This window comes from Cataglyphis hispanica, chromosome 9 (genome assembly GCF_021464435.1).
Source record: "Cataglyphis hispanica isolate Lineage 1 chromosome 9, ULB_Chis1_1.0, whole genome shotgun sequence".
Taxonomy (NCBI): domain Eukaryota; kingdom Metazoa; phylum Arthropoda; class Insecta; order Hymenoptera; family Formicidae; genus Cataglyphis; species Cataglyphis hispanica.
In genome coordinates, this window is record NC_065962.1 from 6,057,725 (window position 1) to 6,083,382 (window position 25,658).

At 38.4% G+C, this 25,658-nt stretch overlaps 1 protein-coding gene across 6 annotated transcripts in view; it reads right to left on the reverse strand.

Annotated features, from left to right (window-relative positions):
• Nucleotides 1-790: 790 nt before the first annotated feature.
• LOC126851964 (protein jim lovell) overlaps nt 791-25,658 on the reverse strand; it is a 139,746-nt gene continuing 114,878 nt past the window's right edge. The window contains exons 1-4 of one of the 6 annotated variants that reach the window (XM_050596362.1): nt 18,292-18,496; nt 17,691-17,793; nt 6,673-7,063; nt 791-4,023 (exon numbers count right to left, since the gene is read on the reverse strand). In XM_050596362.1, coding sequence (XP_050452319.1) covers nt 1,986-4,023; nt 6,673-6,863 — 2,229 coding nt within the window. In that variant the 5' untranslated portion in view covers nt 6,864-7,063; nt 17,691-17,793; nt 18,292-18,496 and the 3' untranslated portion in view covers nt 791-1,985. Of the gene's footprint in view, nt 4,024-6,672; nt 7,064-12,059; nt 12,104-13,970; nt 14,173-17,690; nt 17,794-18,291; nt 18,497-25,658 lie in introns of those variants that run through there. The other 5 variants (XM_050596365.1, XM_050596364.1, XM_050596363.1 and 2 more) reach the window with 5 other exon arrangements.

The window sequence follows — 25,658 nt, forward strand, 5'->3', positions numbered from 1 at the left end:
AGATAGATCAACTAAACAAATTAAACGAGTTCACTCTAGTAGACAAATTAATTTTTCTTTAAACAAATTAATCTCTCTTCTTTAGACAAATTAATCTAGTTACGCGCTAATATAAATATGCCCATATGTTTATCACTATTTTAATTTAGCTTGTACAAGTATACCCAGTTTATCACTGTTTAAAGAAAAACAATCAACTAGTGGATTTTTTTAAATAGAAAAAAAAAGAAAAAAGAATAATTTTTTTTAAAAAGAAAAAAATCAATTAGTTGATCTTTTTTAAATAGTGATGAATTGAACGCACTTGTACTAATTGAATTCAAATATTTATATATGTTTTTATTTTTTTAGTATTACTAACCCAATTCTTTAGTATTATTAACTTATTAACTAAATTATCAACTAAATTATAAACTAAATTATTATAAACTAAATTCAAGAATGCAAATCTATTTAATAAAATATAAATTATATTAATGCATTTTACTAAATTTTCCTAAACTTTAATCTACAATAACAAAGTCAAAAAACTTAGTATTATTCAACAAAATTTGTTCACCGTTCACTAAAAAGGATTGAAATATCTGCACAGTTAACAAATCCAGTCAAAAATTAGGTTAAAACAAGTTTTCCGACATAGTATCATCGTCAATTAATTGCCATATGTTATTGTTTGTCATATATTTAAAAAAAATTACGTCTTTTATAATTTCAGGATTGTTATCTGACGCGAATGTGATCGTCACCTTTCGTTCAAGACGTCCATTACACCGACAACGATCGTGTAAGTTCATTCTCAGAGCACAGACATTATATATACATATATATATATATGTATATATATATATATATGTATATATTTCACGTAATCGTTTGCAATACTATTTGGTATATGATGCGCCTTTGCAGCAGGAACTATTTCGTAGCAGTGATGCCAAAGTATATTCTCGATCGCGTCGGCGAAATTTCTCGATGTCGTTTCGTTCGCGCGAAAAAGATCCGACAAATCTTCGTTCGCGATGCTCTCCTCCTCGAGATAATCGGCGAACGATGAGTAAAGTAAGAGGATGATCCTCGGTATCGTCCGTTAATTTGTGACCGAATCCGAACGCGAACGAATAAGCATCGTTCATTAACATTGAAAGGGAAGGATGTACACTCGAAATTCTCATTATCAAGATAGACTTTTGATAATTCGATAGCTATTTTTGATAATCTATCGATTGTAAAACGTATCGAATAGACGAGACGCTCGTTGAGACTCAGTTTTTAAACTGCGTTCACCGAGGATTTCGATATCAAAGACAAGAATTTTGACAATGACAGAAGTCTCACGTGTACATCCGGCCCGACGGAAGAAACGAACAACGGCAAGCACAGAAACGAACCGAGAGCAATTAATGCCGCTTAAGCGTGGATCGAGCAAAAGCTCGAGTGTTGATCGAGGGTGTACCTGGGAGAGCTTGCGTGTCGGTTGGTAAAAGTCAGTCTTGTGAAGGATATTGTGAGAATTGACGCGCGTGTAAATTTTTTATGTGTATATACCCCGCACACCTGCGATAAGGAGCTTCACGGAGGGAGTCGCTCGATTAATTAACCCAATTGATTGACGAGAAACGTAAAATTGTTTCTTCCCATCTACGGATAAACTTCTCGATTCTACTAGACGTGTCGTTGCATCCGCATTCAAATCGATAGTTTCGTTCCGACGAGGGAGTGTATTAAAAATTCATATAATCTTTTGAATTCGTAAATACGTACCGCAACATCTACATAATTTTGGCCGCAACATCTTGGGAAGTTACGTTCAAGATTTATTGTATTCGCGAATCTTCGGATTTATATGAAGAAATATATAAATATGTACGTCATTCGTAACCAAAACGGCCATTCGCCAATCCTCGCGAGCAAAGATGTCAACAAATGAATCGTCTTAACATCAAACACGTACCTTGTACAGCATCCAAACGGTATTCTACTTAATTCTAATCCGAACCGTTCTGTTGTAGCAACGCAGGCGCCGACTGTGTCGGTTGCGGTTGCATCGACGACGACGATGACGACGACTCCTGATGATGATGATGATGATCGACTATGGGCGACGGTGTTTCGCTGGTCTGCGAGTTCGTCAGATCACCGTCACCGTTGCCATCTCCACCACCGCCTGGACATCCACCTCCGTCGCCGCTTGAATTCACGGACGATTCGAAGGATTTCTGCTCGCTCGGAGGTAACATGTGCATCATATTCACCGCCAGAGGATAGGGCGTGGTAGCATAGTCGGGGGCATAGAAGCCTTGCGGCTGCGTCATGTTGCCGCTGATGAGTGAGTGATGGGAAGCGAAGCCGCTGTTGTCACCTGGATGCTGCATCGACAGACTGGCGAGCGTGTGGTTCATCTGCGCTGACTGGACGGGCTTGATGTTATTGTTATTCATAATCTCGGGAGTGTTGGTGCCGGTACAATTGATACGCAGTTGCTCCAGCTTGAGACTCTTCCCGTATTTGCCGCGAACATACATGAGCAAGCTGTTATAAGGAATGCCGAACATACGACTAGCTTGCGACGTGGTGAGCTTCTTTTCCCAGACATGCCTCAGAGCTAACGTAAGCTCGTGATTCGTCCACGATCTCGGCGGTCCCCCTCGCGGCGCACTATGTTGCCCTTTCGGCCTGCTTACCGGGAGCGAGCGGTTGCTGTCACTACCCCATCTACGTTGCGATGACGCATCGCTATCGTTCCGATGATGTCTTTTCGCTTTCTTGGGAGGAGGAGGACCAAGATTTGAGGCATTTAAGAAGTTCAACGTCTCGTGATTGAAACTATCGGAGAAAAGCGAGTCCGATGCAAGAATTGTCCTGTCAAACGTAGTGTGAGGATAAAGTCCGCCGCCGAGAGTCACGCCGTCCAATGGTGTAAACATCGCCAAGGAACTACGTCGCGATACTATCGACGGCTCCTGCTGCTGTTGCTGCTGATACGCATGACGGGGCCTACTGGATCCGTGCGGGCTGTCTTCGCGTGGATGATGGCCCTGCGGTGGAGGCGGCGGCAGTGAACTCTGCCCGGGCAGCCATTGGCTCGCCAGATGGCCGAGGCTTGTCAGGTACTCGGAGGGCTGCGTTTGCGTCAGAGACATCGACGGTATCACGGTGGCGACCGCCGCCGCTACGGCAGCCGCCGGTATATCTTGTATAGAGTCCGGATGCATCAGACTCGTTCCCGTAAGCGGCGAACCGCGCGGACTACTCGTCGCTTCGCTACCCTCTGTCTTCACACGATGCTCTTCCAGTCCGCTCGGCGATACAGACTTCTTCATCGAGAGATTCTCCGCCATATCTTCTTGCTGCTGCTGCTGATGCTGTGGGTTCTGTTGAGCGTTGATCATTTGCTGTTGACTATTTCTATTCATCATTTGTTGTTGAGAATACTGAGGTTGCAGCTGCTGTTGCTGCTGTGCCTGGTGCTGGTTACCGCTGAGATTAAGAACGCTCGGCAATGGACTCAAACTAGCCGGCGGAGTGGGACGTCTGCTCAGATCCTGAGGCAGTAGTTCGCCGGAACGTCGGCGCGGACGCGCCTGCTTTCGACGCGGCATCAGTGGCGAGGCACAGCTCTCACGGATGCCAAAGTTCATATGACCAATGAGCGGTTTGGTTGGATGGTCCCTCGTTTGTTGAAACAGCGTCGGTTTTATCTCCTTTGTGCTCTCCAACGCGTTGTCGTCCTCCTCCGGAGTGCCGTGTCGCGCGTCTTCCGGCGTGGTAAATTCCAGAAGTGTCGACGAGGATGACGACGGCCTAGGTTCTTCCGACACTAGCCTAGGTTCCGACGACGATAGACCGCGCACTTGCAGACATTCCGCGGCTCTCATTAAACCCGGTAATTCCTCCTGAGCAATCTTCACCTCGCCGCCATACATAAAGTCAATCAGCGTTGACAATTCATGATTCGAGAAATCCTTCAGAACGATCACGGGATGTTTGCATGGATTTTCCGCGAATATCCTTTGGAAGAAAGGACTGCAACAAAAAATCACGATTGGGTCTTGTTTCCTAGTCGCCGCAAAGAGACTGCATTCTTCTACGAAAAATCGATTTACGGTTAATTAAACGTTACGGCGCGCACAATCGCCCACGAAACTTTCGCATCGCGTCACTCGTAACGTTACATGCATCGCATGGCGCGAAGAAACGTTACGTGTCTTCGCTCAGCTAAGATAGAACGGTCGGCCAGAAACCGCGGGCAAAAAGCCACCGCAAGGATTAGCAAGGTTTACTTCGCTGGACCGAGCGACTGAGAATCAATCAGATGGTACAAGACTTTCGCTCGTTGTCAACTTTACGTCACACGTCCCGGGCGAGAAAGAGCGTTGCGGTGTAACGTGTAGACGGTGACACGGCGCGCGGCCCGTCGTAAACCACGAATGGAAGGAGCGACGAGAAGAAATTTTTTCACGAATAAGAGAAAGACTCGCGCAAGTACCACTCTCGCTTTCAGAACGCGACGTTTTTTCAAGACACATTTTGCACACTTTTGTCAAGATTGATAAAACTCTCTCGACCGATCGTTTTCAGCCGAAGTGCAAGGAACTGCTAGAGAAGCAAATAATGTAGGAAGTTATTGTCACAGAGGTATACAGGCGAAGGCGGGTTTGTTATAGAAAGCTTTAAATCATCGTCGTCAAGCTAATATATTTCTTATTCTCTGTGCAATAGTAGTACGTTTTTTTCTGTTAATGGCGTTTCACTTGCAATGACATGAGTCACATTATTGGTCTCACAATCTCAGAAAATCAGTTATGTCAAAATTTTTCTTCCTTATTTTAACAATGAAAAAGTCATATCAATTGAAAATCGCTGTTTCAATTGATTTTACTGTATTAAAGATACAAAACTAATAATTTCATATATTTAATTTTTACATTATTTAACTTAAAAATAGTAATTCTATATTAAATCATGCAGAAATCAAGAAAAGATATTCCATATTTTGTGCGCAATATTTATGATGAAAAAAATCATTTATTATTATCCAAATTATATAAAAACAAATTGTATAAAAAAATGTGTATACAAGAAAAAACATGCAAAAACTAAACAAGCAAAAGATATAATAAAGTAATGAGTATAATAGTGTATCCAATTTATTTACAAAAATAAAAAAAAATCGAAAACAAATTACAAACAGTTTATTAACTAGGTAATTATATAGAGATAGAGAGCCTCTCTTGATTTCAATAATTTTGAAATATGCTATCAAAGTCATTATCCTGAATAATGCTGTTTAGTCGCCGCATATTTATATAAAAATTTATTAACAAAATAAGTTTAAATAGAACATAATTTTCTGACACCATATATATTTAAAAAAAATATATTTGATAATATATATATGTGTGTGTGTGTGTGTGTCTGTGTGTCTGTGTGTATTATAAAATAAAAGCGGGAGAATTCCATTTGTCACCCTGTATCTCCATCCCGAAGAAATTCTAATCTAATCCAAACCTATTTTTGATTTTTAATTAAAATTAGATTTGAGTTAGATTAGAATTTTTTCAAAGTGAGAATATAGAAAGAGAAGCTCCGCTCTTCCCGCGTCCATTTATAACACACACATACGCACGCACACACGCATACACAAGAAAGGTAAATAAAAACAACTTACTCTCAGCAAAATAATACGAAAACGTACAGTCTATATACGGTATCATAGAATTACTATTCATATTTCTTTGTCAATATAACTTTTTATTTTATAAACAACAAGCGTCGAGTCAAATCTTCACAACATTTACTCCAGGTGTAATGACTTAATATCTCAAAATTATTTAAATCAAGAGAGGTATCCTATCTTTACTTAATTAATATTAACCATCACAAAAGAATACAAAAATAAATTCAATTTCGATGTTAGCATTTTCTCATTTTTCAATCTTCTTCACCAAAGAGATAAGAAACGTGTTACCATTATTACCAAAAGTTTTTCTTCGTCCATTTATTTCATTCTATTTCTTCTTTTTCTGACTATAGATAGCAGATAAACATTAACAGATTAAATTTTAGCAAATTTAATAAAACTTACGAGTATAAAAAACGCTTACAATTACCGAACTGCGGATATGTACAAAATACGCAAGTCTTATCACGTATAAACATAAGATTGAAAATTTTGAATACAGATTTTTTCATCATTTTTTTAAATATATATGATTGCGATTAAAAAATTTACTTCCGAAGATCAGTAAGATGCAAAAGTTGGTTTGCAAAATTCGTTTGATAAAATTTTGTTAAAGCCTTTTAAACAGCCATATGTATTAAACAAAATAACTCTTCTATTTTTCTCTTCTTATTCACATATTGTCATGAAAAAAATCTCACAAATTTCCTTGTCCTAATCTTTGAACACATTTAATTTAAAAATGCATAGTTTAAAAAAAAAATAGAAGATAACGAATTACATATTTATAGTTATCTGCCTTTAAATTAAAATAAAATTTGGTGTTAAAATGAAGTTTTGTGTGGGAAAAATTTTAAGAGAATAAAGAAGGAAATAAAAAAATAATATTAAAAAAATATTTGTTTAAAATAATTATTAAATATAATTTAAAATAACATAGTTTAAAATAATTAAAAATAATTCAATATATTAACGTCTGCTCTCGCCTCTACCTGCAGGCGCTGAGGACGACTTTGTGTGCCTTGACGCTGGTCTCGGCGCAGATCAGGGTCACGTCGACCAGATTCTCCTCGTGCAGCAGCTCTTGGAAGAACTGTTGTATGTGGGCTTGATGGTTGTTCCATCGCAAAGAATAGAGTGACTGAACACCCATCCTGTCGGGACTGTTCCCGACGCTCGACATAGTTCTTCCGCCGCTAGCGCCGGAAGCTGGTGACTTACCAAAGTCGCCACCTTGTCCCGCCCCGTTCTCTCTCGTGCCGTATTTTCGTCCTGCGTGATCCTTCCTTTTCCATACACGCTCGTATGGGGCCACGTATGCAGGAAGGCAATACCTTTCTTCCCTCTCCCCTCTTTTGCCGCGTCGCCGTCACTATTTTGCACCTAGAATCCGAGAATGGCAGAGGAACCGGTTAAAAAACACGGCTCGCCACCACAATCAGGTGGGAAAAAGGGGGGGAGGGGGTGAATTCTCCGAAATATATATATATATATATATATATATATATATATATATAGAGAGAGAGAGAGAGAGAGAGAGAGAGGAAGGGATGTGGCGACGCGACGTTCCTGAAGGTCATGAAAGAACGAGGAGGGGTGGTTTTGAAGAGGTGCTACCCTCGAGTTTTCCCGCCGCTCAAAGTTTCGGAGGATCCACCATCGTGATGGCGATGTGCGCTCGCGCCGATATCACAAGTCGAGCTATTAGAAAGTTTTTGCAATAACGTGTTTCGAGATACGATAGACGTTAAGTCGCGTGTTTCGTACGAATAAATCGGCAATTTACAGCTTGGGAGGCGGGGGGGGGGGAAGGAGGGGAACACACTTTCCACTTGTATCACACTTCTTCGTTTATCCTACAAAATTTCAACCATCCGGCTCCAGCGAGATGAGAAATTTAGGAGCTCTTCATCGATGATCCAATTTTTGCAAACGGGCATCGTTGTTTTTTTTGTTTTTTTTTTTTTTTATAATTGTATTACAAAATATTTGTATTAAAATTTTTTAAAATTGTATTATATAAAAATATTATATTTGCGCAAAAATATTTCATTAATTAAAGATTGTATAAACTGTTATACGGAAAATTAGATGTTTGCTGCAGAAAGATTAAGAAACGCTTCTTCAGAGGAATAAAAAGAAAATTTTTATTAAATTAAAATCCTGAATTGAAGTTTGTATTATGTTCTTGGTGTAGGATCAAGAAAAATCGTGCCCTAAAATTGTGCACACTAATGAGAAAAATTAATTTTTCTATGAAACTAATGCACGATCATCCTGCGTTAGATCTTATCGGCCCGCAAATTTGTGATCATTCAAATTCATATAATTATTATCGCACTTTGGGCGTGATTCACTCCCTTCCCGAGTATTTAAGAGCGACGGACTCGCTTCACTGACGATCGAGTGTTTGGCTATGAATAATTTTGCGCCTGGTAAAAAGGGGTAACCTCTCGGAAAAAGGGAAAGACTCGCAGCCGTGCGATCAATTTCGCACGCTTACTGCAGTGTCGGCCACTATTCAATGCGAGAGAAATTTTCCGATTTTTCGACACGCAAAATCACATGAACGGATCACTTTGCGGATTCAAATGTTATCAATCTCATCGAGAGATTTCAACAGAACGAAACAGCAACGAATAAATTCGCCTTTTTAATTGTGTCTTTTTTTATCGACTGGCATTCTACCATTCAGGCCTTTTGTCTGAAAAGTTATTAGAAGACACTTATGTGGAAGCAACTCGTCTTTATCAATCATCTGTTAAATTACAGCGATTTGTGAACTTGTCGAGGAAACGCACGTTTCACCTACAAGCAGAGCTTACAACCTAAATTAGGTTAATAGTATGTCCAATAAATTATACTTAACGAAATTACAAATACATTTTTAATTAGCTCGTGTGTGCTCTCATTCCTTGCCCTCTCTACGTCAATAAAATATTAAACTATTTAACATACAGGCATGCAATTCTAACGTAATGGATGACACTTGAGTCCCTGCACGTTGCTCTAGTCATCTGTACGCGACACAAATCAAAACAAATAACGTAATGTTCGCGCGTTTATTTTATGATTAAAACATAATTAATGCAGAAAAGGTGGCACACATGCGTAGACTCGCGATATGATCCGGAACGAGCTCGCGATCTCCAATCCGTCATTTGCATATTTGCGTATAAATTGCGTCTTGTTATAACGAACAAAAAATCAGTTACAATCGATAAATTACTCTGGAATGATATTAACATACATGCAATAACGATAAAAATAATAACTTGCTCGAAAAGTGAAAAGCTAGCAAAATCCTCTCGTTTAATTTGCGTTCGAAAGAGATTCTACGTCAAACGAATATTCTTGATAATGTCGCGATACTAAAAAATCTGAAAAAATCTATATTGAATAGGATCGAGAGATTTCACTTAAGTTTGTATCAAGTGTCAAATTTGCCATCAGTCATCATCGGCGTTAAATAAGCAATCAATAAAAGCGCGGTATCGCGTAATTAACTGTTAGCTGACAGCTCTCTTACAATCGTCAAACAATTTCTGTCGTGGAAGGGACCGCGGTAGGCGCATACGACAAACAGCGAGCCGCAACAGAGAACGAGAACGAGTTTCAATGTGTCACGCGACAAAATCAAATAATCGAACTCGCTTTTCGACCCACTGCCCTTTCACATACTTCGACGACGAGCGTAAAAGCGGCGTTAAAACGCGTATACGGCCACATTTCGATGGCTTTGATGACGGGAATCTCGAGACTGGAGAACGCTTTTCTCTCTCTCTCTCTCTCTTTCTTTCTCTGGCACGATTCGTAAAGCGCGATTCCCAGGGAACCGCCGAACCGGAATACGTCACTGTGCGCCGTCGAAAACTCCCCGCAAGTTTGTTGTCAAACTCGCACGTGTTCAGAAAAAGCGTGGATTTACATCGACCGGTACTCCTCTCGCGATATCCCCTTTTTGCTCCGAATTCATTTTTCTCTTTTATTTCTCACATCCGCGTTTCGAAGAGACGGTTGCGCGCGCGAACTATTAATCAGTAACGGTACATGGTGTACTAAACTTCGTCGGACGTATATGTAGAAAAGAGCGAAGATTAATGTCGATGCTCGCGATGCACGCGATACGTAAACAATCACGATGGCTAATAAAAGTCTGAGATTTTGGAATGAATGACGGAAATATGCGTGACAGTTTGCTAGTCGATTGACAAATCGGATTCCCACGTGCTTCAACCTTCAATTGGTTCAATTTTGATATTCGAGAGATATGTGAGAAAATTAATTGCTACATGATACCATTATGATTTCTCCACGAATCATTGTCCGATTATAATATCTCTGACAAAACGAAAAGTAATTAATTTATATGTCAAAAAATTTTTATTACTGATAAATTAGAAAAATCATAAATTATCTTCTAAAATACATACATAGCATTGGTTTCGATATATAATAAATATTTTTTTCATATTTTTTCCCTATGTTTTGCAACAATTTTTTAAACTTTTTCTTTAAAATGCATTTATGTCCTCTTTATCATTAAAATCGCGTGTGCTTCTTTTATAATTTTATAAATATATAATTGTAAATATTTTTCAACATATAAATTTATCATTAATTTTTTTATTTTAATAAAATCTAACAAAAAATTAATATTAATATTCTAAATTTTTATATTGCATATCTTTCGATAAAAATGACAAAATATGTCTTACACAAGTCGCGGAATATCTTTTGTATCTGATTGAAACATATAAATACTCGTATGAGAAAAAACTATGATAGACAACCGCGTAATCTGTTTATTAGTATTGCGTATATTAATCATTCGATTTCCTGTTTTGTCAGAATTTGTATACGTCATATTTGAGAGAAAAATCTTAGAATAAACTTAAAAATTTACAGACGCAGAGCATTATAAACGGCAATTCTAAAATCGATTCGTAAAGCTCGCAATCATAAATACCAGACATGCAATGAAGTTTAGAGATGATCATCACACAAATCTCCGAACAATGGATGCTGCTAGTTGAAGGTTAAAGCACCGGTCTCGCTTGAATGATCTGATCGCTCTCTCTCACAGGATCTACGATTCGATCTCACGAGTTCGATTCCTTGACGTGTGTAGAACATAAATTCTCTTCGTTAATGAGACTCGTCTCTTTCCAAATTACAATTATCCGATCCAATCAACGTAATAGAATTTACGAGAAATCTCGTCATTCCAAGATATCGTCTTGAGATTCATCGAAATCCTTCGGCTCGTGTGTCCGCAGATTTTTTTGCCACTAGAGAGAACTTTTTCGAGAGAGAATGCAATTTCAAAATGAGAAACACATGGAAGAGCAACGCACAATCGCACATACGCGCTCGCGTTCTATGATGCACTTGCGTCACTGACAATCTGAATCACTATACGTAGGATCGAATCTTTTATCGGCACTCAGCTCACTTTGTGATCATCTTCGAACATTTTTTTTTTTATAGCATCCTCGACTGACAAATGATCACGCACAAAGCACCGAATTACTACGCAGGGATCTTGCGCGGGAAGACTGCAAATCTCCAGAGATACAACAAAACATCTCTATTGTGTAAATGTACGTCAAAAGAAGGTAAAGATGAATCAATGAAAAAGAAAAAAAACAATAAACAAGAAAAACAAAAGGGCACGGACTTGTTTCTTAATTGCTTCAGTATTTATTCTGCTTACGGAAGAATGATTACGATATAATAAAGGCGAGTAATATGTAATCATTAAAAATGAAGTTACTATACAGCTAATTTGTGTGCAGAAAGAAAATCGTAAAATTTGATCTCATAAAAGTTCAATCAACCAATACCACATAGCCAAACCGAGAAGCGGAAACACCGTTGTAAAGAGGTCTTTAAAATTATAGTAAAAAAAAAGAGGGAGAGAAGAAAAATGTACGAGAGCGTGGCGCTCCTAAACGCGCGCGCGATCAGCTGATCCTCGCTGTCACCCACCGTGCAGCCCGCGGCGAGAGAGATCACAAAAGCGCACGAGAAAACTATTTGCTCACGTGGCGGATTTTTTCAAAAGAATATTTCGACACACACGCACACACACGTGTAACACATTGCGGGACACACCGCACCAAAAACAATCGCGAGCACCCGCGCAAGATATCCCGCGCTATTTCTCGTCGCGTGTATCTCTGGGTAAACACCGCGCGGCCTGAGTAAACACACTGGCTTTCGCGAAGTCGGTTCGCGGGACACCGGAAGGAATTCACGACAAGGCGATAAGAGATGCAAGGGATAATTGTCGCGCACGGGGGTCCGGAAGATCGACTTGTCCGGAAGTATAGCACGCGTGTGTGTCGCGCGAGGGGGTGGTCGAGAGAGAACTGACCGTGTCGTGCGGGTTGCGTGTGCGGCACACAGAGCGGCGTCGGCGACGGCCGGTGAGTGAATGCGCCGTGACGTTAGGCGCCCCTCCTAAGATTCCCACTCCTCTCGCTCTCCTTAAACCTCACATGCTCCCTCCTCCTCGCATCTCTTCGTCTCTCAAGCAGTCGTCGGCGCGTCTCTTTCTTCGCGGGACGCTCTCGCTCGCTCGCCGGTTAGTTTCGCGTCGTCTCTTTCCCTTCAGCTCTATCACTCTATCTCGCTCCCGCTCTCTCGCTCATGTGCGATCTCCAATCCACCTTCCTTACCCCACTCTTCGGTTTCTCCGCCGTCACTACGCTCTCCCCTCCCATCCGTCCCATCCTCGCGCGTACAAGCCGGCTCGTTCGTTCTCTCTCTCTCTTTCCCACCCTCTCACGCTCTCGTTCTCTCGCCACCCCCGACGCTTGTCCCGCGCCGCTCCAACCAACGCTCGCGGACCGCGAACTACCCCTTTCCTTGCTTTCTACTTTGGGGAGAGCCGCTTGTTCCGATGCGAGACGCGCCGCTTCTTGTTGCCCTAACTCGTCGCCCCTCTCACCGTCGGGCGCGCGCGATCTAACTCTCTGTATCCGCCGGAATCGCCGCGCGGTTCTTCAGGATATCAACGGCCGCGAAAAGTTCGATGCGTTGGAGACACCCAATTTTTTTAAATCTGCTTTTTATTGCAAATGATATTCGCAACTGTTGATTAATATTCGATTTATGCGAAAAAAATCGAGTATATTTGAATAAGATATTTTATCGCGGGGGGTTGACAATTGTCTTACTTAATATTTATCTTATGTACGGTGCATTGTAGGGCGCAAGAACAAGTTTCTTTAACAATTTAGAGCTACGTATACCTACGATATATTATATTATATGGTAAAAAAAATTATAATTTTTTACCATTTTTAATATCTTTTACGTTCACTCTTTGGATACTTATGATTAAATAGTATTGCAAATAATTGCTTGCGTGAAATCGAAGATTGCCTCGATCCTACGCAATTGTCAACAATAATCGCTTAGAAAAGTTTCTTCGGAAAAATTTTCTCCGGAAAAATAAAAAACAATTTCCCGCACTTTTTTATCAATCATAATTATTAAAAAATATAGATTCACATATACGAAATAATTGGTGTCAATATATAAAAGTAACCATGCAAATAATATTTATATATTATTACATGTTACACGCACAGTTTTTTCAAATTTTAAAATACAGTTTTGAATTTTTTTTTTTTTATGGACAACAAATTATTTAACGTATTACGTAAAATAGAATTGCACGTAATTATTAATAAAATTCAACTTGTTAGGGGAGAAAATAAAAAAGCCCTGTTGCATGCCTTACGTACCCACACACAACACACACACACACACACATGCCGCCTCTTCGATATTTATAAAAAATAAAATGGTACCTTTACGCACAATATGTTACTAAGAATAAACGGTATGTAAATTACACCTCATTACCATCTACGTCATAAAAAATCATATACTTGACTCTTTCAGATTTCCACCATAATATTTCGACAATTCGATAATTTTCTATAGTATTTCGACAATTCGATAATTTTGAATAGTAATCGATAATTTTTTCTTTTACATTCTCTCGTTGCAAATATATAAGATTGTGAATACAATAATTATGTCGAAAAATTGTTTATTTAATTTTAATTAGAGGGGACCAATTTTTATGAGAGATTTTATTCTATAATATATAAAAATAAATATTTTATTATTATTATCTATCAAATCTTTAGACAATGTTTTAATATTCAAATCCAGAAAATCACGAAAGTCTCCAAACGCAGTTAGGTGCTTTCTCATGGTTGTTTAAGTCTACCTTAAGGATTCAAAAGTTTAACCCTCGAAAAAGAAATACCTGGAAATTCTGAGAATTGTGTATATTTTTGGCACAATAGCGTTCCCTTCTTGGTCCCCTTCTTCCCAATTATCTTCCGTGTGCAGATTGTGTATCGGTTTACACTGAACGAGAGTCCTGCGAAAAACTGAATCGCGTCGCCATGGAAGGCGACTCGATCGACGGCGATATTAAGACGATGAAGACACGCGGAGGGATAACGAAAATGACGAAAACATCGACGATAAAGTCAAGTAGTCAACGGCAAAGATGATACTAGATTCAGAATAAATTTCAGAGAACGATATCTTCAATATGCAGGGCTACAAGGTTTCGCTCGCCGAGCGAACGGAAACTCCAAAAAAAGTCTTCTCTTCTCGCCTGTTTTTCTTATAAAACTAATGAAAATAAAAATAAATTTTTTTTTTGCATGTGTGACGTTTAACTTGATAATCACTATAAAATTTTTATTTATTTTTTTTTTATGCACTTTTTATATTTTATGCACCTTTTTATTCGTTTCAGTTCATTTTTCTTTTTTTTTTTTTAATTAATTAAAAGATTTTCTTTTAGTTAATTAAAAATTAACTATTTTTTTATATCGCTGCTTTTATTATTCATATTTAATAATATAAATAATAAATGATAGTTACTGTTTAAGACGGAGCGCCGGCGTGAGATTTGAGATCCGAATCCAGGATCTTTGGAAAATTCCGTTCCCGAATCACGGCGCTACACTGAAATATATACAAAATGGAAATTCCAGAGTTTTCTGTAACAATTGCGTATGTTCTGTGTTGCGTGTCACATGACCGGTCCTTGTAACTATTATCTCCGTATATCTACGGAATGATGGCCGGCATAAATCACCAGGGGCAAGCACACACATGACACAATCACCACAAACAAATTGCGTAAGCACGTGCTCAAATTAGAATATTGTCAGCTGTTGACCCGTCGACAGGCCAATGATTATCCGCGCAATCTCGCATCATCATCATCATCATCATCATCATCATCATCATCATCATCATCATCGTCATCAGCTCTTCATGTAGTCTCCCTGTCGATCGTGCACTCAACACGAATACGTATGTAACCAGCACAACGAAGATATTATCCCTTCACAAATCGCCAACTTGCACCGTGACCTCCGCGCACGTAATTCCGCAGGTGGCACGACGCATGTACGTTATACATACACGCGCCTATATACGCGGCGGGAAAGCGGTCGAGCGGTGGTGACCGGACAACCTGGCTCTCAGAGCAGTCGAGTTGTTACTGCCTTGCTACTGAAAGTGGAGAACGAGACGAAGAGTCCCACCTCCTTGTGCCACCTCCAGCTGAGTGGGTACCAGCCCATTGGACCCTCCTTCCGTTCTCTCTCTCTCTCTCTCTCTATCTCTGTCTTTTTCTTTTTCTCTATAAAAGAGTTGAGATCCCCATACACGCATCTATATTATGCATGCATTTGCACATATTTTTATTTAAACTATTTCCGAATAATCTTCACATGCCTTCACATACCTTTACATGACACCATCAATGATAACTTTAAAGGGAAACAAAATTGTTTTATTCAAAAACAATGTACAAAAGTCGATCTTCTTACATATTTTACCGTCATAAAGAAGTGAACAATGATTGTAATCTATTTCTTTATCTGCGTTTTTCCATAGAGACTCAATTGGATGGAGAAGCCAAAGTACCCTAAAACAAAATACATTGATAAGTCAATGAGTATTTTTCAAAAAAATGTTCCCTTCTCTGAGATATAATAATAAATTAAAGAACCTATTATTAACGTAATAAAGCAGAGATTCAGAAGAGTCTATGTAAAAAATTAAAAATCAAATTCAAAGCGAACAAATATTTTAAAAGAAATAAGAGAGAGAGAGAGAGAGAGGAGAGAGAAAGAGAGAGCATAACATTCATTTTATTCATCAAAATGTGTACGGTCTCTTCATGCGAATTGTAATTGTATAAGAGAGAAGAACGTTCACTTAGAACACTTAGAGAAATTTTCAGATACTTTAAAATATAGCTGTGAACTGTGAACTATGAAAATAATTGTAAAACTGTAAAAAATGTAAGAAAAAAAGAAAAAAGAAAATATTTCCTATCTATTGCTAACAATAAAAAACAACTCTTACGAGTTAATTTGGGATATTAGGTTGTATTAGCAACAGATACAAAGTATTCTTCTTCTCTTTTCTTAATTTTTTAAAGTTTTACAATTAATTTCATAATTTGCAATCAGATTTCGGCAGACTTCGTTTTTGTATTTAAGAAAAAATTGATTGATCATCTCTCACGTATTTTCTTTAATTTTTTTTTTTTTTAAATTTTTCATGTATATAATAAATTTTATCTACAATTTTATATAATAAATTTTTTATTTTAGTTATGAAGACGAATACATATCAAATATGCCCGATACCAATGAAGGCTCACGTTAGTCGACAAAAATTTTCTTATACTGCGCTTCGCATCTGAGTTAAAAAGCGCTTTCGCGTCATTATGAAGTATCCCGACCAAAAGGAATTTGTTAACAATATGAATCCTGCCTTTGCAATTGTTTGTGCAATAAGCCGCTTATGTGCGGACTCCAAAAGATATTACTGTGTGCGTGTATTTATAATTCTCGCTAATTTTCATCAACTCTTAATGTTCTTACCGGCATTACATCAGGGGAGGTATAGTGCATTGAAATCATTATAAAGAAATAATATTCGAGCGACTTTTCGTACGAGAAACGGCGACATCGTGTATTACACGTAACAAAATATCGATAATACGATTTGCATGATGTTTAAAGAAGTGTCGCTTGCAATTTGCATAGAATTCACGAAATTTTATCTAGCCTTTCCAACGAGCGTAGTCTGTTGACATAATCGCCCTTTGAAATGTATCGCGATAACGTCGACATTTATTTTCTAATCAATATTCTTACTTGAGTGTTATCTTTGCCGGACCGACTATTAATATGCGAATAAAGAGCGAATAAATCTTATATATTTCTAGCATTCCTAAATCAATCACGAATAATTTCGACAATTTTTTCATAATAAATGTTTGTGTATAGTTTACTTAAATAATTATAAATACTAATAAAATAAAATTTTTGTTAGTATAAATAATAAATTAATTAAGTAAATTAAAATTAAATCACATCTCGGAAGTTTTTTGGGACTATATATAATTTGAGATTTAATACGAATTAAAAAATAAGAAAAATTGACAACGAGATAAGATCATTGTTTTCGACGCACATTTCTACTACCAAAACAACACATACATTAGCATTTTGTAAAATTTAAATTTAAATTTAACGCACCAAGCATCGTTTGCGTCCACGTAAGTACCAATCATTTCGGCTCTGGTTGAACTATAATTAATAGCAATCGGAGAGATTTTTTAATAAACATGCTCTCTACGATAGAAAGTGATAATGTTCTTACACTTTGTTTCCCGATATATTAAAAGACGTTTTTCTTCCGAACCAATGGACTTCTTGAACTTACACGATTACGCAACAGCTAGAGGGATCTCTGATGGATATTAGAACAAACCTTTCTCGATTATCTGCTCATACCTAAAACCCTTTTCCACTCTGCTGGACGGTTAACACCGAGGTGCAATTTTACCTTACACACACGATACCGCAATATTCATATTTACGGCCTAATTCAATGAGGCAAAAAAAAAAAATACAGTCCTTGAATCGGGCTTAATACTTACAGAACAACAAACGACGAATGTTAATTTTCCCCGTTGAAGCTTGCGTACGTCATTTATGTAAACAGCATGTTTGTCAATCATCCGATCTGTTCGATTCGCTCGTCTAAAAAAATATATCACGAAAAATTTGTATTTAAATGAGAATATCGCTCGCTTTTCTCTTCAAAGATTATTTCTTCTCGTTTTAGTCTTTCGCGTTACCGTCAAAATATAGCATTTATTAAATATACGGTGGACTGAAGAAACAATGTTAATTGAAGGCCATAGAAAATATGAGGAGAAAATTATTTTTTTAATAGAGAAAAAAAATGTACCGTAAATACTGCAACTTCAATACAACAAATGTCTATCGTCGCTTTTTTATTTTACTTTCATTTTTATTTATTTATTTTCTTTGGTTACCAAACTAACAATGATGATGATAAAAAAAAACCTTGCACCTGCAATTATCATTACATCCGTCCGATGCTTCCACTGTATATAATAAATGTCGAGTTTAATTAATATTGGAAAAGAAATGCAAGGAATGCAAATATGTCAATTTGCGTTTTTTCATTTGTTTTTCAAGCATGCATCAACTGTTAGACAAATTATATTGTACCTAAACTTATGTGAGGCTAATTGCAGTGAAACCTTCTTATAGTGCAGTGCGACCTTCGAACGATAACGAGAGGTCGATCATAGTCAATCATAACGGCCTAACTGACGGTTTGCCCGGCGCCGCAGAGCCGAGCTTGCCGAGACATAAAGCATCGCTCGACTGGTCAATTCGCACGATACAGGTGTCCTCGAGTTGTATATGTGCTGAGCCTCCCTTGAAGATTTCATCATGTGGGGTAAGAAAAAGCAACGGAGCAAGACTTAAGTCCATAAACGAGGGTGCATGCCTTCACCTGCCGAGAAATATTCTACAGCGCAAACTAGCTAGTGCATAACTAATCGCTACATGTGCCATAAAAGCTTGAGAAAAATTACTTCTTTGCGACAAAGGAAGATAGAGAAGAAGAGAAAGAAAAAGAGAGAGAGAGAGAGAGAGAGAGAGAGAGAAAGGGACTGAATAATGAAGAAGAATTAGTTAATGAATTTTTCGGTTCAAGTAAGCATATATGTTTACTCACACACTTTTCTTCCTCGATAAAACGAATTCCTCATCATCGTATGTATTATTTATATCTATTTGCATATAATTGTAAAAATAATTTAAAAAATTAATTAATGTATATAATAATTTATAATATATATTATATAAAAGGTTTCATAAATTAATAAATAAATTAATAAAATATATATATATATATATATATATATATATCTTTTGTTTCTTCTATAATGAACAATTAAAATATAATAATCATATTAGGAATATATAAAATTTTTTTATTAATTTATTTATTAATTTATGAACTTTTGATGTATATTATAAATTATTATATATAATAATTGATTTATTAAATTATTTTTATAATTACATGCGAATAGATATAAATATATATATATATATATATATATATATATATATATATAAAATACAATTATGAAAATATATCCTTAATACTTAAATATTTAGTTTGTACTGATGTCATCTTTCGGAGATATCGTCGCTAATAGAAACTCTGCTAATTATCCGGTTGATCTGTGAAAGCAATTAAAAAAGGAATTAATTGCAAAGTAATTGTTAAGAAACTTCTTTCCGATGCTAATTCAAGTTTCACCCAAAAATTTCACTCTTTCTTCTAGTCATCGTGACCACGTAGAGTAGTATATATTTCGCTCCAAAAAAAAAAAAAAAAATCGTGCTCCGTTTCCTCGAGAAGTTACGAGCAGTACGGAAAAGCTGCCTCGCATAATTTTTCGCGCGCGGCAGGAAACTCCGGCCCGCGCCCCCGTTCGCGCTCGCCGCCGCCTCCTCTCATGCTCGACCCAGCCGGAATTAATTAGTATTCCATAGCGCGATAATAATCGCGGTAATTAAAAGACTCCGAAAATCCAGTTCGCCAGCAAGTTTCGAACGCGGCGGCAAGTAGAACGGGGGGGGGGACGCGGGGATGACTCGAGCTGCTTTGGAAGGGGGATGCACGCGTGGGACGACGGGGGGTACGAGGTGGTCGTAGAGAAGTACCTACTTCCCGTAGCCATCCGCCCGTTCTTGTGTCCCTGTTTAAGGATTTCGCCGGTGCAGAGTGCCTGGTACCACTACATACCTCCCCCTGGCCTTCTCTCCCCCCGTCGCCCCCGCTTGCTCTCAACGCGTACCGCGCGCGCGGCACCCCACTCCCGTTCGTTTTCCTCATCCGCGAGGAGGAAACAGCCCGCAGGGGTTCTCATCTATGCGCGTCGCGCCCGCCGCACCGTCACACGTGCGCGGTGGAGCGCGCGCGCGCGCGCCGCTACGCGCGGGGAGGCGGACGGCGGCGGGCGCGCGTCACGAGGCGCTAGAAAAGCGAAGGTGCCCACGGATGTATTTTTTAATTATTGATTTTAATGACGAGGGGAGCCGCTGCCAACGCCATCTTGGATGCTGGGCGGAGTAAGAAGCGTTTCTCTACTCTCCCCCCTTCTCCCCTTCTGTCCGCTGCCCCCCTCGCACGCTCTCGCTCGTTGCCACTGCTCTCTCTCTCTCTCTTTCTTTCTTTCTCGCTCTTTTCCTCTCGCTTCTCTTCTGCGACTCTTTCGGGGGCTGCTTCCTCTCTTTCTTTCTTTCTCATCGCGCCGGTCGCTCCTTCTTTTTCCACCACATCCTACCTCGCTTCTTCCTCGGAACCCCCGCGTCCTCCCCCCGTCGTCCCTCGCACCGAGCGGTCTCCCTCTTTCTTCTCTGCTAATGCCGAGAGATAGACAGATGATGATTAAGAAAGCACCAGTACGTGTGAGGACAACGCCGCGACGCCCGGTACCTCCGCCCCCGCAGCACCGCGTTCTCCACCACTTCCTCCTCCTCCCCATCTCCCCCTCTCTCTCTCTTTTTCTCTCCCCACCGGCAATTCTTCTTCCTCTTTTCCTCTTTCGATTCTCTCCACTGCACTTTTCTTCTCCCTCTCCTCCCTGACGGTCGCGGGTTCTCTCCTTTTTTTTCCGCCGCTTGATTTCCGCTCGTTCATTCCCTCTATCCTCCATCTGTCCCCCTTTCCCTCTAAACTTTTTTCCCTCTCCGCGAGCCTTCCCTCCTTGCGGTTACACGTTTGTCGCGTGCATCATAGTCCGCGGAGAATGCCTCCGAACGGCTTGCCTGCTATTTGTTACTGATAGTTTCGCGGAAGGACGTTGAGCGTGATTAGCGCGACTATTATCAGACAAACGTGGTCGATTATCAGCGGTCTTAAAAAAAAATATCGATCAATATCATATACGAACAACGAGTCGATATAGCGATTTCTCGAAAATCGCTGACTTTTAAACATTAACGATACCGTAATTAATTTCTGTTAATCCGTTTAAACGGACTTAATTATTAATTAATTGCATTTTATTAAATATAAAAATAATAGAAAATGCTGGCAATTGTTACATATTTTTGTACATTAATACTACGAAAAATCGTATCTTTCACGACAAAATTTCTGGATCCTTGAATAAAATCGTCAATAATTTAGATTTAAGATTTTTCAATAAAACTTGCTTTACAGTTATACATAATCGATTATTCGCTGCTGCATTGAATACGATAACGGCGACAATTTTTGCCGCGACAGCAAAATTCTTTTTCTTTCTTCATGTTGTAATAAGTAACTAACTACACGCGTAAGTGCCTATACATCAAATGAAAATTGAGACCTGAGACGTGCTATATGCAAACTATATTGGTAAGATTAGATCGATATTGTTACTCGGACGCTACGTGCTTCGAAGGTTTCTGATATGAGCAATCGAAAATCCGCATTGATGTCAATAACGCCTCGTAATCAACATTCGCAGGAGATGCAAATGCACATGCATGAGGAAATAGACGGGATCATTTAAAAGGGATGCATTTGATTATGCAAAAATTTGATATCCTGAGAAAGCAATCGCGGTATAAAAAGAAAAAAAAATTCATTTGCGTCGTTATATATATAGGGTGAGTCACTAAAAATTGCCTTCTAAGATATTATCTTCGTAAATATTGATTTTAGACAAAAGTAAAATTATTTTGAAAAAGCTACAATTTTTTTGGCTAGCTTACTTTATTTAGATGCAGGCATCAAAAAGTTTTTAATAAATTTAAGTTAATTAAAATTGTGATTACATTTGTTGTAATTACATTTTAATGTAATTAAAATTAAGTTTTATAAATAATTTTATAAATAAAAAGCCCTATTTTTAATCAACTATAAAAGCACGAATCGAGTGACCTCGAAATAATCTTGAAAAAACTTGAGATGACCTTCAAAACTTTTTGACGCCTGCACTTAAAGAAAACTAAAATGACCAAAATGTAGCTTTTTCAAAATAATTTAACTTTTATTTTAAATTTGTTTGTTAAAAATCAATATTTATTTATGAAGATAGAGAATCTTAGAAAATAATTTCTAGTGACTCACCTCCTTATATATATATATATATATATATATATATATATATATATATATATATATATAATTCTTCGATTAAATATATTCGATCTTTGACGCATCAAGATATAAAGAGAGTTCGCTTAAATAGAAAATATTTAATGAAAGAAGAAGCTCCAGTTTCGTACTTGAAAATAAGTGCATTTGTTTCGTACATAGATTTATTAGTTCAATTAAAATCTCGATACGAGCTATTATATCTTCTTCTTATCTTTCAAACATTATCGTGAAAATCGCGCTTGAATCTAAATTAATTCATCGAGGTAGATGATCACGTCATCAAGCAGAACGGAACTCGAGAGAGCAGAACTCGAAAAAGTCTTCGTCTAATTAATCCTCAATCAGGCAACAACTCAGGATAGTATATCTACGAGCGATGGAAGAACCATTGAATTTATTCTCCGGTATCTTAACATTCATCTGTCAAAGATTACTATCCGACGAACTGAGCCAGCGAAAATTTCTCCCGCTGATTACGAGAAGAGGTCATTTAGGTAACGCTTAAATCTTGCTGTTTATCGGCATGCCCGATATGTACAAAAAAATCCGAAGACAAGACGCTCGTACGAAATCGATCCTCCATCCTTAATCTATGCGAGGAACGTCCGCGTGCGTATGGGAAGAGAAGAACGAATACCCCCGCGTACTAGCAATCGATATCATCACGGGGGTGAAGAAGAGATTCGTGCATTAGGGATGCCATATGAGAAGAGAAGAGAGAAACAGACAGAGAGAGAGAGAGAGAGAGAGAGAATGAGATGGTCGAAGGCCGCCCATTGTGAATTAATTACCCAGAATCGTCGCGGGGGGCAAGCCCCGCATCGCGTCAACGCCGAGTCACGTTTTCGTTAATTCTCACTATGGCCTCCGCGCCGTTTCACCGCGCTTAAATACTTATCGATAATCCAATGGGTGCGAGAGTCGATCCGATCGAAGACCGAGAACCTAGTCTTCATCAAGTCAACGCGACAGTCCCGCGAACGGCGTGGGGCGATGAAGCGAAGCGTTCTCCAACGAAACGGTCTCCTCACGCACATGCGATTTTACGGTGGGCAAGTGAAATGTAAGTAAAATTTTTTCCCCAAACATTTTGTTCGATCAAAATATTTCCAACGCACAGCCCAGTCATTTTTCTACATAATTTCCATTAATATCTAAGCATTTTTGCCACCGGATTGGCAAGTTTTTTTTATTTCCATGAAGTGTTTTGGAAAAAGTTCGATTTATATTTAACTTGCTCATGCTTCGAAAATTGGATTCCACGTGTCTCTCGTTGCGCGAAAATTCAATTTGATAATTTTATGTCGATAAAATCCAAGAAAAGAACGCAAACGTTCTCACCCTAGAGAGAGTGAGAGAGAGAGAGAGAGAGAGAGAGAGAAACGGTTCATTGTCCGCTAATTTAATCTAGATCAGATTGACATTGCACATTACAACATCATTTAATGTCATCCGCTATTTCGAGCAATTTCAACAGATATTTATTTCAGAGTGGTTTGATAATTATTTCGCACGATTGTTAAATCCTGATACATATACGTGATTAATCGCAAAAGGATTTAATATTTTATGCGAAGAAACGCAAGCTGTCTTTTTTTTTTACGCGGTTATAAGTCGTGTATTCTGAAGGAGAAGCGTGCGGGCTCCTCGTCGTTGACGTATATATATATATATATATATATATATATATATATATATATATATATATATATATATATATGTAGGCCAATCTCTTTTCAACGAAAATACCGCGATGCACGCTTCAAAGACCGCGTATCCTAAGAACACCGTGAAAGCAGACAATGCGCGACGGTTCAGTAAATCTCGATCGATGCTCAGCGTCCGAGGCATGAGAAAAGAGATCGGACCGGAAAGAGTGAATCGCTCGGCGTAATTTTGTTGATCTTCCCGCCGTTATAACTCACGAGGGATCGATCGCGCTATGATCGTGTCAAAAGTTACATTATGCTTTATTCATGTACAAGAATTGTACATAATTGTAAATAATATTTTTTACTGTTTAGTTTTTGAAACATAGATATTTTATACATATTTTGTATATATTAAGAGAAGAAATCATAAGAAGTTTATACGATATGTTATTAAAATATAGACTAAATATTTTATATAATATTTATGGTAAGTAAAGAATAAATTATCTATAGTAGTATTTTGTAAATATTTCTCAATATTTTTATAAATATTTTTATGATATTTATGATGAATCTTTATGATCTGTTTTCTAAGAGCACAAAAATATTTAAGAATATATTTTGATAAATACTTATAAAATATTCAAATAATTATTATAAATATGTGTGCTGTCTGGAAATATTATAATATACATATAAGATATACAAAAACACGTATTTTAAAAGTATTCATATTCACATCACATCGTGTTATTTAAATAATAAATCAAATGTGCAAACACATGCATACACTGAGAGAGAAAAGTTGTTAACTAATTATTATTTTTTTAATTGAAATATTTAAGTATTTAAGTCAAATACGTCATAAATTAAATTTAATATGTCGTATTTAACTTAAATACTTAAATATTTCAACTAAATGACTCGTTATAGGCGTTTCGTTTAATCTAAATGTCGCACGTGAATCGAACAATGAACGGATCATCTTGCCGCGACATGAGATACACGCGAGTCATTTATCTCCTTCGAAAAGCGATCGAGAATCGATCGTGGCCGTTGATTCGATCGACCGCGCTCACGAGCGTGCTTCACAGTTTTATGATACTTTCTTTTACACGGATACGCGACAGGGCTTACGGGGGAGAGAAAAAGATGTGGAGGAAAGGACAGGGGAAAGAGGGGGGGGGAGGGAGAAGGTGGGAAGAAATAAGCGGCGGTGGTCGCGTGATGCGCGAAGAGTGTATCGGTGCCTGTGTGGAAGACGCGGGGTTTGAGGGGGAGAGAGGGGAGGAGGAGGGCAAGTGGGGGAGGGGGAAGGACGCGGATCGGGGGTGTGGGAAAAAGCGCGAGAAGAAGCGAAACGAGATCAGATCCGCGGCATCCGTTGAGGTTTAGAACGGGAGGCCAACCATCCCGATGAGGCGCGTTTATGCTCGCGCGCGGAAAGTTCCGGCGCGGGGCGCGGGGACACATAAATTTTCGAGCGACCGTATCCTCAACGGTGGTGTCCTATCCGAAGGGCTCCTTGAAAACTCTACCCCTTCTTTTCTCGGCAATTATAGACTTGAATAAATTAAAGAAAATCTAGAAACGGCATTATTAGATTTTTATCAATTTCTAGTCTCCCTCTCTCTCTCTCTCTCTCTATATATATATATATAACAAATTGAGGAAATAAAGATCTCAAGCGACAGCTCGTGGATGAATAAGACTGTCTCGTACGTTTGGTATAAACGCATTTAAAAAAAAACTCCACGTACATCTGGTTT